General features: G+C 29.2%; 2 protein-coding genes across 3 annotated transcripts in view; both read right to left on the minus strand.

Annotated features, from left to right (window-relative positions):
* Idua (alpha-L-iduronidase) overlaps window positions 1-17,209 on the minus strand; it is a 33,776-nt gene extending 16,567 nt beyond the window's left edge. For both annotated transcript variants that reach the window (XM_067269658.1, XM_067269657.1), the window contains exons 1-7: window positions 17,149-17,209; window positions 10,966-11,099; window positions 10,742-10,882; window positions 8,342-8,535; window positions 5,252-5,347; window positions 1,073-1,281; window positions 900-1,000 (exon numbers count right to left, since the gene is read on the minus strand). In XM_067269658.1, the coding sequence (XP_067125759.1) occupies window positions 900-1,000; window positions 1,073-1,281; window positions 5,252-5,347; window positions 8,342-8,535; window positions 10,742-10,882; window positions 10,966-11,099; window positions 17,149-17,193 (920 nt within the window). In that variant the 5' untranslated portion in view covers window positions 17,194-17,209. The remainder of the gene's footprint in view (window positions 1-899; window positions 1,001-1,072; window positions 1,282-5,251; window positions 5,348-8,341; window positions 8,536-10,741; window positions 10,883-10,965; window positions 11,100-17,148) is intronic.
* Window positions 16,006-17,209, minus strand: Elp5 (Elongator complex protein 5). The gene has a single exon (XM_067269659.1). The coding sequence runs from the start codon at window positions 17,072-17,074 to the stop codon at window positions 16,256-16,258; it is 819 nt and encodes a 272-aa protein (XP_067125760.1). The 5' UTR covers window positions 17,075-17,209; the 3' UTR covers window positions 16,006-16,255.
* Window positions 17,210-17,650: the final 441 nt, after the last annotated feature.

The following is a 17,650-nucleotide window of genomic DNA, read 5'->3' on the forward strand; positions in this document are numbered from 1 at the left end:
TTTATTTTTCCCATACATGAAAAGTTTTTGAGCAATGACCAATATGGTTTCAAGCTCCAGTATTCTGCAGAGGATGCTCTTGTTAAATTGTGTGATACTATACAGCAAGGAAAGAAGAAGAGATTGATGTCTCTCTTAATATTTCTACATATCAAAGGCACATTTGACAATGCATGGTGGCCCTCAATTTTAAAACTTATCAGAGATAACAAAGTACCTCAAAATATTTACTACGTGCTCAAGGATTTCTTAAAAAACAAGAACTGAGCTTAAATTGGGCTTTGTTAAAAAAAATCTGCTCTCTAAATAAAGGTTGTCTTCAAGGTTTAGTATCTGGACCCCTACTCTGTAATGTTATTATAAATAACTTGCTAATTAAATTATCAGACTGTTTCTATTTGTCAGTTATAAAATCACCTATATCATTAAAAAATAATTAATTATTGATGATTTCCCAAATTATCTTAAACCCCAGACTTTTTTTGGTCTCTGCCTGAACACGAAGCAATAACAGGTTAGGTGGCAATACTTGGAATGGACAAAGCATCATATTAGTCAGGATAGCTAAGTCAGATCATGATAGGGGTAGAAATATATGAGTTGTATCTGCAGTTTGTTTTATCCTGAGATGATCATAACCTGGGGTATGCCTGTATTTAATTTTTAATGTATATTATTTTATTTGAAATTTGTTTAAATAAACAATTTTAATTGTTTTCTGATAACTTTGAAAATTTATTTTAAAATATATTTAATTTATTGTTATAATTAATTTATAATTAAAAATTTATTAAATTCCAAAAGTAATTAATTCCTTGTCAAGTAAAATTATCTCTGTTTACTATTTATAATATTCTCTAAGTATAAAAATATTCATAAAAAGACAAAATTCTACTTACTCATTATATAATGGTGTATTTTTTAACTTTGGATAATGTTTCATAATTATATTCATTGTTTCTAATTCATCCCGTATAATTTCAGATGAAGTTCCATTGCCCTAATAAAATAAACTATTGATATTAAATAAACAGGCATAAAAAAATACAAAATTTTTAAAATTTGTAATTACTTTTTTGTGAATTGATATAAAATTAATTCTAGTACTCCTTTTCTTAGTAAAAAAATTTTTTCCATTGTTACAATGTTCCATAAGAGCCCAACATAGGGGTGACTGACCAGTGGATGGGTCATGACAGGAACCGCCAGGTCCACCAAATGTAAGATTGACATCTGCTAACTTTAATCCCTCTGAACATGCATCATAATAATTAAGAAAACCTAAAATTTGCAATAACTGTTAACTTTGTGTTCAAAATTGCTTGTCAAATAAAATGAAATAAAATAATTTATATTATTAGACATTATGAAAAACTATTTTTAATTTTTCATTATAAATTAAAGTAATTGATTAAAAACAAAGAAGAATATTTGTATTACTAAACCTGTATCACAGGAGAATCAGATGAATGAACGATGAGAAATCATAAAGTCTAGATTTGATTCTCACTTGAATCACTTAGAGCAGTGAAAAAATACATTTTCATACAGCTATATACTGTATTTACTTGAATATAAGATGCCATTGAATCTAAAATGCACTTTAGTTTCTACATGTTCACCCACAGATGATTTTTTCTTTAAAAATAGACAAGTCCAGACAAATTTATGTCAATAGAATCAATTCTGTTGACATAAATTTCATAGTAAAGTTCTAGGGGTGAATGGGGCAAGCCAAAAAATACAAACATTGTCTTTACATATATATTACATAAACAGCATAGTTGTCACCAATAATTTTAGATATTGTTCTAAAGATAACAAGATTTCCTATGTAATGAAGGTAGTTGAGAAGAGAGATTAATTAAGGGGGTGATTTGGGAGGAGGTCTGTTTTGCAGGTCTTTTCAATGCTTAGAATTTTCCCATTTGGGGTTAAATCAAGAGTTTGTCAAAGTGCCATTGACTTTCATATATTTTTCAAAGCAAGTAATTCCATGCAATTGTTAGCATGTATAGTACAATCTGCTCTGAAAATTTTATTGAAATCCATTCACTGGTTACAAAGATATTGCACAACAATGAATTTTATTCCTTAAATTGTGTGTGTATACTTGGAACCCTTTTAAGAAAAATAATTTTACATCTACATACATATATAAGCATCACTAAGCCCAATAGTAATATTAAAGCCAAAAATTTGCCAGATTAAATCATTTGGCTTTAATATTACCTCTACACATGTTGCCTGGTTAAATTAGTCACAGTCCACAACCATCTTTGGCAAGTTTGCTGTGCAAAAGTTGTATTTTAAATATAGATTTGTATAGGAAACAAAGTTGTCACATTTGACATGAGCATTGTTGAAAGTCTAAATTACTCAATTAAGATAAATAAAACAATAAATTATACATCATCAGTCATTACTTTTGGATTGTATAAACATCTGTTTGACTTCTTCTTAAAATGACAAAGCATTTCTCAACAGTACAAATGTTCTTTTCATCTAAAAAAATGTCAAATGTATAGCTTGATTATTTTCCCATTATTGTCAGATGGTAAACAATAGCCAGAAAAATGGTCTAAGTCAAATCTGGCCAATAATGTTTATAACTTAATGTGGGATAATTGAAAGCTTCTTTTGTGTGCTACAAAAAACCCACAATATTTTTTACAGGATAATTCCAAGCAGGTTGCTTTGATTTACCCAACACAGACCACTTGAAATTTACCAATAAAGTGCATGAGGGAATTATTCCAAGCATGTTGATTTTGAACAAATGATCATATATATTTTGAAGAAAATGACATTTATGGATAAATAAGACCTTCATCAACATGATCTTTATATCACCAATCATTATAACTGCTCTTTGTGTGAAATTTCTTACCTGAAAAACAGGATACAACATTTGGGTGAAAATTGAAGCACATTGAGAAATCATTTCTAAATAGCAGCTGCCATGTTGCTCCACAATTTCCTATCAGACTAAAGGATGTTCCAACAAGGCACCACAATGTATTTTACTATTTCCAATGTATAAAGATCAAAGGAGATGCTTGCATTGAATTACCTCTTGCATGAAATAACCTCACATTTCCCTATATCACTTTTTCCATGATATTGGAGTCAGAAACCTCTTTACCTTCCACGTTGGGCTCTTCTGAATCAATACAGGATTCAACACCCACATCTCACCATACAATCATTTTTGGTGCTATTTGAAGCATCAAAAATGCAACATTTCTTGAAAGAGTGATGCACAACTTTTTCTGGGATTTTCATCTAAATACTTATAATGTTACTACAATAGACTAATGAGATTGAGCTAAGTTTTACCTCTTAAATATTGGTCTAATAAAATTAATGAAATTATGCAATAGAATCAGTGACAAAGAAATAAGATGCATGACACTAGAAATTGCTAATTATGATGTATTACATTGAATCTATGGTATGATGCACCCTAATTTCAGAGGTACAGTGGAGTGGTAATTCAATCCATTCCAGGAAGCTGTTTGAACTCTGAATTGTTCAAAGTCCAAATAAATTTTCCCCATTAGAAATAATGGAAAGTGAATTAATCTGTTTCTAGACCCTTAATGAGTATTGTTAAAATACTCATTTTGGTAAACAGAAAACACACATAATTTAAGGTAAAAATAACACAATTAAATGTCCTAAATAATAAATTAAATCATGAAAACAATAAATAAAATCCATAAATACTGTATAATAAAATGAAAATTTCATTTACTGATCACACAGTAATCAACTTCAACCTCTTAAACATGACTGCCAGATCAGTCACATGTGTACCACTTTCATACTTTGCAATAAGTTCCTTTTTCCCCTCAATCATTGATATTACAACCTTCTTCTTAAACTTTATTACTTCTCTACACTCTTCTTAGACGCCATGGTTAATAGGTAGGGATTATACATACATATGTATGTATAATATTTATGTATGCTATTTATATATACATACATATACACACACACACACATATATATATATATATGTATATATATATAAATAATAAACACACCAAAAATAACGCAAAAAAAAAACCAAAAACATACAAGCATAACTTAAGAGATGCTTGATACAATGAGAATGATAGACAACTTGAGTGCACAACAAATGATGTTTACACAGTGAGTGTATTTTTCACCATAAATGTAATTTAAACATAGAAGCACCATTCAAACTCTGAATTGAATTTCTCTTGAACTTAGTCTCATTTAAATTCTGAAAAATTTGAAGTACAAAGTACCACTGTACTAAAATCTAAAAAAGTATGTAATACATTCAAGTAAATACAGTAACTAATAATGATCAAAGTAATAAAAAAACTATTATCTGCATCATTCCTTACTTGTCAATTTTGTTATATCATTGTACTAGGACTGTCAACTTGATTTATCTATTGACAATTTAACAATAATTTACATAAATCATGTAAAAATCTTCAAATCTTCAATAAGCTCATGCTTTTAATTATCTCACACATCACCATAACAAAGATTGTGAAGGTCTCTGACCAAAGTTGCATAAACCATATCGTTCACCTAAACCAACAGGAGAAAGAAATCTAAGTGGGCCAGATCGAGAGATTTTGGCAACTACACTACTGGGCATAGCAGACCACAACCTGCACTTTCTCCTTTGGCAAAGCCATGACTGGACAATAATGCTCATGATTCAACTTCAGTGAAATCTTGCAGCACAAAAAAAAAATCTATGTAAAACTTGATGAGTTTTCCCACCAAACACTAATTGTTGCTTTTATGTCTTAAACAATTCATTTTCTACGGTAAATTAAAATCAGGTACTTTTGAGTAGAACATCCTGTACTGTAGAAACCTACTTTATGACCACTTGTTTTAAAAATTCTAACTGTAAACAAATGGTTGTAAAGAAGCAATCACAGCTGATCACACTAGGATTACTTGATTTATAACTTGGATATGAATTTTCTGTTATGAATAATATGAAATATCATATTATTATATTTTTGATTGACCATCTCTGTATGATATTATGTAACTAATACTATATTCCTAAGAATATAATTTTAACTTATATGCAGAGCATATGTCAAATAAAACTGCATGGTAATGATTTTCCAAGATAATTGTTTAGAAACTTTTAATTTCCAGTTTATTAAACTGCTTTAATTAATTATACAGTAGAACCTACTTTTATGACCTAAAGGTTATCAATATATAAACTTACATTATGTACCTTTTCTTGTAAAATTAAATTCCAACTCTTTAGTATGATCTGGTTCATTCCATGATTCAAAATTCCATTCTTTCACAAAATTAATTCCATATTTTTCTATAAAAAAATAAATATTTAATTTTAAAACATGATTTATAAAAATATGATTTAAATGTTCTTAATTAATTTAATTTTTTATAATGTTTTCATTTATCATTAGTAATTATAAGAAAAATTTATTAAAAGTATACAAGTAAAAGAAAAAATATCAAAAAATTTATATTTATAGAAAAACATATTTTCAGTAACTTTTGTTTTATAGTAGATCCCTGATAATCTGAATACCAATTAACTGAGGTTCCACATTTTCTGAGGCAAACCTTTAAGTGAATACACTATTTTTCTTATAATTTATAAAAGAATTGCTGAAAATGTACCAAGTGTATAAATACTGTAGTAATATACTAGTAGTAAATAAGTGAATAAATACTGCTTTTATCCTTGACTGTATCAAGTAAATGAATTTTTAAAAGTTTTCTGTCCTGTGGGCACTAAAAGGGCCTTTTTCCATGCCCATTGCAAGTTTGGCCTGATCCATAATGATGGTGGCTGGGTGGTAAGGGACAAAACCCAACATATCTGAGAATGACTGCCCATAAAAAAAAATGATGCCAAGGTGACTGTGGAACATTGCAAAGATAAAAAAACCCACCATAAAATAAAAAAAGCTCTGAAGGACTTTTTGTAAAAAGATTAGTGTGGAATTTTGCACTTTTTTGTGAGTTTTTGGAAGTTTGTGAGAAATTATTATTTCCCTTCTTTCTCCGATTCCTTTTTTTTCTCCCCATGAAAGGTCAAGAAGGTGACCTTTCCCTCTCCGATTTGTGTGACACTTCCAGAGCAAACATGACCTCTTTACCCTTTGGAATATGTCAGAGACAACTCTCCCCTTTCAACTGGGTGTCATTTGTTCATTTATACCTCGTCGTGATCTATGACGCTAACCAATTAGCACAAGACTAAATTCGGTACCCAACAGAGGGTAAGGAGAGGGTCACCTTAACAGTGGAGTCCGAATCAAATACACCCACATATTTCCTATTTTCGCCAATTTCATTACTGATAAAACCGATCTGACGGAACAATTATTACTAAGGTTGCAAGACAAATCTTGACCTTACGTCACCTCTGACCATTTATTTCAAAGGCTTTGACAGTTGTTATCAATTTTATGAAGTAAAATGTGTAACAATACCAGATAGACACAGTAATAAATTTGATAAACTGTTTGATTCATGACAATTAATATAAATGACACTCAGACCAAAGTGACCTTAGAACATTTCACATCGTGAATGGCATCAGAATTCCCCCGAACAAACACATATAAAAAGGGGTCGTACCTGAGCTTCCAGACGATGTTCAGAGGAAACCCTCAGGCAAAAGACTCCGTTAGATTCACTTGCCGACTATCCGATTGTCCGGACCTCGATTGCCAAAAGTTACTAGGTAAATTACCAAAAGTAACTTGGAAAATTTTCTCTCTCTCTCTCTCTCTTTTGGATAGCTATAAGATAGCTATCAGCTATGGGAAGCACGAAAGCCCCCAAGTCATGTTAAAGAATGCAAACTCTCACCGGAGGACTCCTCGTCTACCAGAGACGTTGAGGTGTAATAATTGTTCGGCTGATAGATCTGTCAATTATGTATAATCCTTCTGTTCAATTTTGTATCCTTCTATAATTGTACTGTACATTAAATATCCTTTTTTATATTTAATGGTTGTCATCCTTGAGTATGGCCGATGCCTTATCACGACCTCACCGATCCTCCCCACAACTTTAAATGCCCTCCTATGACCAACCTGACACAAGCCGCCGATAAGAAGGGTCAAGCTCACCGCTTTACCCCCTCGGTTCTCTCATTAGCTTTGCCACTAGGGATGCTAAAATCACATTTAATGTGGATTTTAGTATGTAGATTTAAGCTCCATTAAAGTATTCCCACTTTTTATCTATTTATAAGTGTGGAATTACTATATAGTTCTTTAGCTCAAAATGTCCACAAATTTATCTACAATATAGTAATAGAGTGTCAATTATTCAAAATAATCTAATCAGGACACTTCCAGATAACCAGCACTTGTTAGAGAAAGAATGAAAAGATAAGAATCTTAAATGAAATAAATATATTAATTATAATTCTAGTACAAAGTAAAGAAAAATTAAAGCATAAAAATTTAATAAACCAACAACTACTGGATTATATTAGACTATTATATTGCGATTATTTAAATTAATTACTAAACAATTTGTCACTAGAGGGAGGCATTAGGTACCACATTGCAATGGTAAGTGGCAGCTGTAGGTTCAAGTCCTGCTCTGGGCCAATTCTTTTCTTCTAGAATTTTCTAAATTATTTAATTTAATTATAATTATAATTATTAAATCTAATAAGAGATGCTGCCTAATGTCTCCATCTAGTGACAAATTATTTAGTAATCAATTTAAAATAATCATGACATAATAGCCTTATATAATTCAGTAGTTGTTGACTTGTTACATATTTACATCAAGTTTGTAGATGGTTTAAAAATTTAATACATACAAATGATTAGAAATAAAATGTCTAATTTATTAAAATCAAACATGAGTCTTTCCTCGATATCTACAATATAGTGATAAAACTCAAAATAAAAAATATATAAGTAATAAATTAATAAAACAACAAGATAGTTCAATAGTGAGCAAACTGAAAATCATCAACAATTGTTATTACATAAAAACTTAATTTATGGAATTAGTATTTTCTCTAGTCAATTTCAATTTATTGATTTTTTGGAGAATAGATACTCTAGTTTATTGCTCAATTAAATTTAGTCATGTAATTTGAGAAATAGTTCAACATGTACATGAACTGACTGATGACATCCTTAACTGCAAAGGATAATAATTTTAATATCAATTTAATAGTAAAAGTTGTCAGTTATTTTTAAATGAATTTTTTTCACATATTTTACATATATATTATCAGTTCATTATTTTAATTCTGATAATAAAACAAGATAATCAGATAATAAACAAGAAAATATCAACAAATTAATATACTTACTAATGTATCTTTTTGAAAGAATTTCAATGAAATCTCTCCACAAATAAACTTCTGTATTATTTTCAAAATTGTTATATATATTACTTGGATTGCCCATTAATTCAAATCCTAGTTTTAATTCATTTGACCTTAAGATATCAATTAACTGATCCAAATAATCAAATGAATATTCTAAATGTTTGTAACTTGTTTTCCTATTTTAAAAAATATATACAATTTAATATTACATATTTGATTATTAAATTTCATGTTCTTATAACATATACTTCAATATAATATAAAATTAAATTGGGTTATAATCAATATTACACAAAAATATGATAATGATGTCATAATTTTATATAACAAAACTACTTTTTCAAAAACTTCTGTAAAATATGTTCTTTAACAACATTTTTTTTTATAGAAGTTTGGAATTTTAAGTCATAATGACAAATTATTTCATGGATATTTAAAACTGTATTCTGTGAAACTTCATAGATTCTTATAAAAAGTATAGATCATGATGCAACAAGGGAGTTGGTCAACATAGTTAAAGTGTCAGCCTCCCACTCTCCGGGGAACCTGGAATGAATCCAGACAGTTGAAAAACTCCAGAAGTTTTTTGGGGATAGTCTGTTCTGAATGAGGGATGAGGTCCAATAGGGCACCTATCATTCATCACCCAGCAAGTCCACTGTCAGCCTGAAGAGAGGTCTTCTTAGACTCTTCAGGACAAAGTACCCCAAAGAGGTTGTAAGAAAAATTTTGTCAATTACACAAAATTCTCAAAAATATTAAAATATGATATATGGTATAAAACAAAAAAACAGTAAACCATTCAAACCTCACATTATGCTACTTATTGGTTAATTAGAACTAAGAATACTAAATAAATAACAGAGGTTGCCAGTAAAAATTTTTGCAGAACACTCCCCTAGATACAACATATATTGTGTTAAAACTGTTATTTTCACAATGTGAAGAGATCATTTTGAAAGAAAAAAAACCCTACTATTATAAATGAAACCTCTAGCGTGGATGAAAACTACAGCAACAACACTAATTGTATTGTATTGGAATATAACCACTTAATGAATAAGTTATATAAGGAAATAGCCCAGTAAAAAATGCAAAACTTACATACTTATGCAACCCCACTATGAAACAGTAAGGACACCACCAATCATCTACATCTATCAGGAATATATAGTATCCTGGTAAGAGACTTAAGATTTTTTATTATAAATGACTCGGTAATAAGGTATTACTGATCAAGTAATACAAACAACTCTTTATTCAAACACAACTGAACTGGTACATCTCACTGGCTCTGTGGAGCTCCAAACATGGTGGTCTTGTTTCCCCACCTGTCTCCACTCTCAACCCGTGTTGCCACTTCCCGCACGTATACATTAAATTTAATGTTTAATTTAATTTGTTAACATATATTACAGATTTCAATGTAACCTACAGTTATCAAATCTTTGATTTGGTAACTGTAGGTAACTGTAGATGGTGGAACCAATGTAACCAACAGTACATTGGTTCCACCGTCTGCTCCACAAAAAAGAGAATTGAAGAGCATGCTTACAATATTAATAACAAAAAATATATCACCACCCTGTCTTGTTACACATCCGAAGAAGACGTGCAGCTGGATCTCCTGAACATCCTCATCGGATGGGCACAACAATGTTGTAACATCAGACCCCAGGAAGCACTGGAAATTTTTCAAGCAGAAGCAAAAGAGAATTGTATAAACTTCAGGGAGGAAAAACATGTGCTTGGCAGACATTTTTTCTATAGTGTATATTTTTCAAATAAATAAATTAGTAGTCTTACCAATTTATTTATTTTTAACTTTCATAATAATGAAAATAGGTCACAATCATTTTACTTTTTATTAAACCTTTTGTGGACCCCATCAGTGGTTCCAAGAACCCAGAGGTCAATAGGAACCACTTTGAGAAACATTGTTATAAATCATTTTAATAATATGAATTGAATGGCTTAGTGGAAAAATGGCATATCTCAGATTAGGAAGGATTTGTTTTCAATTCATTAGCACTTTAATATGAAACATTTTATTAATGTGAGTGTATATATAGCCCATGTGGGACACGCAACTGAATCACAAAAGTTTCTCCAAAGACAGATAATGTACAATTTTGTTAACAATTCATTTTTTGTAGTTTTGCAAGATATGCAATTTTTCCATCAATTGTTTAAAGCTAAAAAATTTGGCTTTACAACTATTTTGTTTGGCTTGCCATTTAAAAAGGGCAACACAATCCTGATTTAAAACAATTAAATTAATCTGTAATATTCTTAAAGCAAGTTAATTCCATAAACTTATTTCAGTAAAATTTAAACTACAAAAATATTTTTATGTAAATAATGCAAATATTAAATATATACCTCACTTTAACTAAATCAAGAAGCCAATGGATTCGAACTTGTTCAATTCCATTATGAGGAAGTGATCCAATTAAAGCAAAATTATGTTTCATTTGGTCATTTAGAAGATATTTGTGAGCTTCTTGATGAGGATCTGGAGGACTAGCAATTTAAAAATAATCAAATTAAAGTTATAAACTCAAAAAAAATTAATTAATTTAAACAATGATACCTTCTTCACTCACCAAAGACCAGTATTTTTCCAAAAATGTTTTAAATTTCCGTCTGATACAGATAAATCAATATTAATTGAATATTTTAATGGCTCTTGGTTACTTTGTTTTAATTTGGAGAATTTAATTGAATTGTAACTTTTAACCTGTAGAAGTCATTCAAAATTAATTTTATATTTCAAAATAATACCTTTTAGAATTTATCCTTTTATATTTTTACTTATAACCTGTTACATCATAATTTTTATATTTTATTTTAAACAAAGATTACACAAAGTCTAGTTCTAAGTTAACATAAAGTTCATAAAATTTTACTTTAAGAACTTTTAAGAAAATATTTTGTTTTTATATAAAATTGTATTTTAAGCTTCTAATTAGTTTCATCAAAAATAACTTAATCAATTTATTTTAATGTGCTTTTCCTTAGTCACTTCTCAAATTAAATACATCAAAACAGTAAATCTCTAAAACTTGTTGTTTTACAATTCTGTCTTTAAATTTTATATAAAGTTTCTATTATGAGTATATGAAATGCTGTCTTAGAGATCATAGGTAATGACTAGATAGCTAAGTGGTCAAAGTGCAACCTACCAATCTGGGGAATTGAAGATCAAATCCTGGATGGGTCAAAAAACCTGAAAAGTTTTTTGGGTGGTATGTCTGGATATGTAAGACCTCCTTCCTTACCACCCAACTGCCCCATTCTGGATCTGGCTAAACCCATAAATGGGCTTTCTAAAAAGTCCTCTTAGTGCTCACAGGGAAGAGCTCAAAAAAAGTGTTCTTAGTAGAAAGTGTTAAAAACTATGAAATGTTACATTTAAGCATTAAACTTAGTTTTGTTAGCTCTGTATATTATCATATGGTAGTATTTTATTTCCAAAAATATAATCTTAGTTTATGGCATTGAGAAATAAGACACAGAATGGTTTGATAATTGTCCTTGGAAATCAATTAAAGTCATAAAAGCAAATCTACTGTAATTCAGTCAAAATATACTTACATTTTATGGATTAAATCTTATCTTTTGTATATCAACTTATTCCTAAAACTGCTTTTTTGCAGTTTATATTTCTCATTATTCCTAAAACTAGGTTCACATTGACATATGAGCCACAACAAAATAGATATGAACTGCCAGTTCACCTCCTTTTGGCAGTTGTTCAACCGGTTTGTTAGGAGTTGAAAATATCTCAATTTTTGTTGAAGTTCTGTTTGTTTGACCAATCAACTTTTCACAACTAGTACAATAGAGTACTGAAACTCAGCTTAATGTGGACTGAGCAAGTGACAAGTTTATTAAAAGTGCCAAGTTTTACAATATAACAATAATGCTAGTATAATTAGTGGAATTATTGTAAAGGTATTATTTGTATAAGTTTGTATACCTATATTAACTATATAACAACAGTGGCTATTTCTATTTGTTAAATTTTAATTAAAAAAAAATATTGGATATTCAGTGGCTGCTTTCAAGTTAGTGACATTTATGTTGTTGCATTTTGCAGTGGTACCTTGGAAAGGGAATATATTCTTTGTTAGCATGTAGAACTGATGCTATTATGAAATGTTCAGTGAAAAATGATAACTTATTTGATCCTAGTGTTAAGTTATAAAGGAAAAAATTAAATTATAAGTTTTTTTTTTAATGACACAAAGAGTTTCACAAAATGTCAAGTTATCAAGATTTGAGTTTCCGGGACTTACTGTATTCGAAACATTTTTCAACCAATAACATTCTAAATCTGTTTGTGTCATATAGTATGAAGTGAACATTTCACTTTGATTATTCATTTCATTTGTTTGTATGACAGTGTAAACCTAGCTTAACACTTGTTTCTATTTATTTATTTAGCGTATGGCTACACATCTAATTCAAAAAAGAACAAATCATAAATGAAAGAACACAAATCATAAATGTAAATCTAAGTTAGAAATATAGTTTAAAGCACTTTCAGTCACAATCAGGAAGTCACTCAGTTGTCCCGGAAAAGATCTTACTGGACAATCTTCCAAGATATGGTGTATAGTCTGTCTTTCAGCACCACAGTCACACTGCGGGGATGCAACTTTTCCCCACCTAAAAAGACTGTCCCTGCACAACCCATGTTTGGTCCGAATCCGATTTAACACACTCCAAAGATTTCTGGATAACTCAAATCCAGGTGGTCGCTTTGTGATACAAGGTTGTCGCCTTGTATCACTTGTTTCTATAAGCCATCATTAAAGTAACCTCAGTAAATACCATATAAAAAAACTTTTTACATCTAAGTTTTGAAACACAATTATATAAATTTTTTATTTTATAGACAATATAATAATTTTAAAATAAAATGTGGTCCCTTAGTTACATATGTAATCAACCAAAATAAACATAATTAAACTGTAGTTTTGGATTGTTGAATTACCAGTAACATTCCTGAGATGTAATATAAGACTAACTTATGTAGGTTTACCTGTAGATTTATTGAAACTAGAATTAAAGAACATGTCTACAACATCAAGAATAAACACACAACAGATCTTACCCAGTTCACTTCAAATCGAAAATGATACCATGCTTGTCCAAAGCTAGACTTATAAAAACAGTGTTTGACAAAACAAAGCTAAAAATAGTGAAAAGCATTGAAATATACAAACATATGTAAAGATGGCTGCATTAATTATAAGAATAAGCTAAATCTACCTGAAGTATGGCAGGTTATACTATTCTTATGTAAGTAGCCTTTTATCCTTTTAAAAGGACTTGTATTCATCTAAAAATTATGGTATGCCAAGAAGACTGCTAAAAAAATATCATTGGTTAAAACTTTAATTTAAAAAAATTTTGAACTGTAGATGGATTTTCAAATGTCATCAACAAGCACTAATTTAAATGAATTTGATGATTGCAGATATAAGAAAGTTTAATTGAAAAATGTCTTTTTTGTTCCAATACCTGATGAGGGCCTCTGAAGAGAGAAAAAATGTTAATATTTTGGAGAAAAGAACATGCTGGAAGTTGTGTTTTGAGCATATTATTTGTTTATTTTTTAAGAATGAATAAAATTAAAACTTTTATTATATAACCTTGCATAATCTGCCAGTGTATACTGAATATAAGGGATAATCCATAAATGTAAGTATATAAAATTGTTGTAAATCCACCCCATTATATAACCTGCACTCCTGTTCAAAATAGCTTTTAAATGCAGGTTATATGCACAAAAATATGGTAACTTAAAATTTAATTCTATAAAATCCTACATGTATAAATAATTCTTTAAGAATACAGTTTCATATACATAATATCTATGATTACTAGGGCCAGGATATAGAAGGATTCAATTGAAACATTAGTAAGTTAATCATATTGTTTTGGAGGCAATCTATGACAATCACTTGCCACTACTGTGTCAGTGATGTTGCTGTTGATGCAAAAAGGAATAAAAAAATTGTGCATGCTTGTGCTTGCCTTGGACATTGTCCTTTTTCCCCCACTGTACCTTAAAACAAAATCACATACTCCCAATTTTTATTACATTTTAATTTTCCAATCTCATGTTATGCAAATTGACTAAGTTTAATCAAAATCAACTGATCAAATTTTGAGAATGAACTCAATTCTATAAGCCACATATAAGTGGCCTTGTTAACACACTGTCTCAATAAAGATTGTATAAGTTATAACTCACATGACTTTTTTGTGTGATTACAATAAGTGGAATCTACTTTATTAGCCTCAATATGTAGCTAATAACACTCAATCATTAATTATTGTTATGACTTAGAAACCCTATATATTGACAGAAGCAACAATGTAAATTTTTTCGATTAATCCAATCTACTTAGATACAAACCATGTTGAATCTATATATATAATCGAGACAAGTTGATAATAATAATAATAATCGGTGCAGAGCCCAAACGGTAAGGAGCTGAAAGTTGAAATTTGGTACACAGGGTACGTCACGAGGACGCACACTAAGAAGGGATTTTTCGAAATTTCTTCCCACGGGGGAGAGGGACAGGATTGAGTCTTAACACTTCACTTCCATCAACAATGGAAGTGTTAAGTGACAATGGAATTGTTAAGAGAAAGCGACGTGCAAGACGCAAATGCAGTTTTTTTCGTTTTTGCGGGAAATCAAACATATTTTTAGATTCACCTAAAAATTCTAATTAATCTGGAAACAGGGAGACCCAATTCTTGCATTCTGTGAAAATGAGTAAGGTAATAATCTTAATCTTCGGTATTGTTACTTTTGCCCAAGCAACGCCGGCCCACCCACACGCTTTAATATGTAATAAGACATAGATATTAAAGTATTCAACATAATTTGTGACTAAGCAAAAACATTTTTATTGTTACATCTGTCAAATATAGGGTTTTTAAGTCATAACAATAATTAATGATTGAGTGTTATTAGCTACATATTGAGGCTAATAAATTAGATTCCACTTATTGTAATCACACAAAAACATCATGTGAGTTATAACTTATACAATCTTTATTGAGACAGAGTGTTAACAAGGCCTCTTTCTATGTGGCTTATAGAACTGAGTTCATTCTCAAAATTTGATCACTGATTTTGATTAAAAACTTTGTCATTTTACATAATATGAGATTGGAAAATTAAAATGTATTTAAAATGTAATAAAAATTGGGAGTATATGATTTTGTTTTCAAAATAGTGGCACCAAAGGGACAATGTCCAAGGTTACTAGCAACACGAAATGTGAACTGCCAAAAGCAGCAGGTGAGGTGTCCTATTTTTATATAATGATTCATTGCTATTGAAAATCAATGCAGCTTGATTTTATTTTTGTAAATATTGAAATATTAGGATTCATAGCTTTGATTTTCTTAATCCACAAATATATTTGAACAGTTTTGTAAAGTAACATATCATAGCAGCCTGATGTATTGTTATGCAATCATATCTTTTTAATAATTACTACTATTAGTAGAATTACTTCTAAATATGATTTAAATTATTATAAAGTTTCATCAATTAAATTCTATCAGAGAATTTAATTAATCGAGAGATTTTTCAAAAAGAATGATTCAAATCAACTTATATAAAATTTATTACTGTTTTATAATTTTTACATAATCAAAAAATATTGCAGTTTTTAAGTTCATTGATCATAATTCTTAAAATTAATATACATCAAAAATATCAAAACAAAATGTTTATGTAGTCATTCTGTATTAGCAGAATACCAATTTTTAATAATTCTGTAAAAGAAATTCCTTTCAATTTTAATTCAAATATTTAGTCTTTCCTTAATCAGCAAACTTTTTAATTATATTCACAAATCAAATATCCAAGTCATCATCAGGATCTTCAAAATCTTCATCCTCTGGTTCAAAATATATATTACCACTTCCTTCTTTAACTTTTGTGTAAGGAAGAACAAGATTTTCTCGTGCATTTTTTTCACTTTCTTTTAATTGAAGATTAAAAGTTAAATTAGCAGTCGGATCTACTTCTTCAGCAACTTTTTTTGACTCAATTGTCATCTTTACACAATGAATATCACAGATATTAATTATGTAATATTCTTCAACTTCCTTAATAATCTTGGTTGATTTTTTATGAATTGTCAATGCCGTAAAAGGCAAACGCTCGGAAAGCCTTACGATTGAAGTAGCTAAATGTTCGAATAAATCAATTACTTCTTCACCATGAACACTCGCATGAAAACATATAATTTGCTCCATTTGGATACTCTGATTCCTTTTCAGCATATCTAATGATTTATAAATATCTGAAGCTGAATTATGAAGTAAAACATAGGATAGAGAATCTATTATTAATATACTAGGCTCATCACTCTTTAAATTATCAATATATTTGCATAACTCATAACCATATAAATCATTGTCATTCTGTAAATTTTCCCAGGATAAAGGGTCTACATAGCAATTGTGAATCTTTATATTGGAAGTGTGTTCACCAATATCATCTAAATACGTTTCTGGAGGATTTTCGAAACAGAAAAAATGAACAAGTTTTCCTGTTTGTAATCTTGATTTTAAAGTACATTTTAAAAGTGCAAGACAACTATGTGAAAAATAATCCTCTATTAATAGTATTTGGGACTTTTCTACGCCGTAAATTAAATTTTGTAACATTTTAAATGACCAAAAATAACTATAAAACGAAAATTATTAATATAATATGATTATAATTATTGATATTTATGTACCTTTATCAAAATAATTATAACGTAACACAAGTATTTCAACCACATGCTGCCACCATATTTTGTTTCGGCTTCCACCTGGTGGAAATAATTTTATTTTATTGATTAAAATTCTTAACACTTATTTGATTATTTTATTTATTTAAATTTTCTCACTTATTTTTAAAAAATAATAATAAAACTTATTATTTTTAAAACTGATTCGATCTAGTTTTCACTTTCCATTTACGGTGGAAGGTGAAAACTATAGGGCTAAATGAGGCAATAATCTTCATAGGGCCAAATGGATACAACAGTAATTAATTTTAAAATATATTTTATTCATTCAAAACAAAAGACTAAAAATTTTCCAAAATTATTTCGTTTCGTAAAGAAAGATGAAAATATTAAATGCGTAGTTGTTTCGTAAAATTTTAATTCAGAAAACACAGATCGTATTTTTATTGTTTTCAGAATCAAGTAGAAGTCATGGCTTTTAATATGTAAAACACTGTTTATCCTTCAT

This window comes from Centruroides vittatus, unplaced genomic scaffold, assembly GCF_030686945.1.
Source record: "Centruroides vittatus isolate TY-2023 unplaced genomic scaffold, ASM3068694v2 contig_355, whole genome shotgun sequence".
In the NCBI taxonomy this organism is placed as follows: domain Eukaryota; kingdom Metazoa; phylum Arthropoda; class Arachnida; order Scorpiones; family Buthidae; genus Centruroides; species Centruroides vittatus.

Excerpts from the sequence above, each read along its gene's own strand:
- Elp5 (XM_067269659.1), bottom strand. The coding sequence starts at position 17,074 with ATGTTACAAAATTTAATTTACGGCGTAGAAAAGTCCCAAATACTATTA.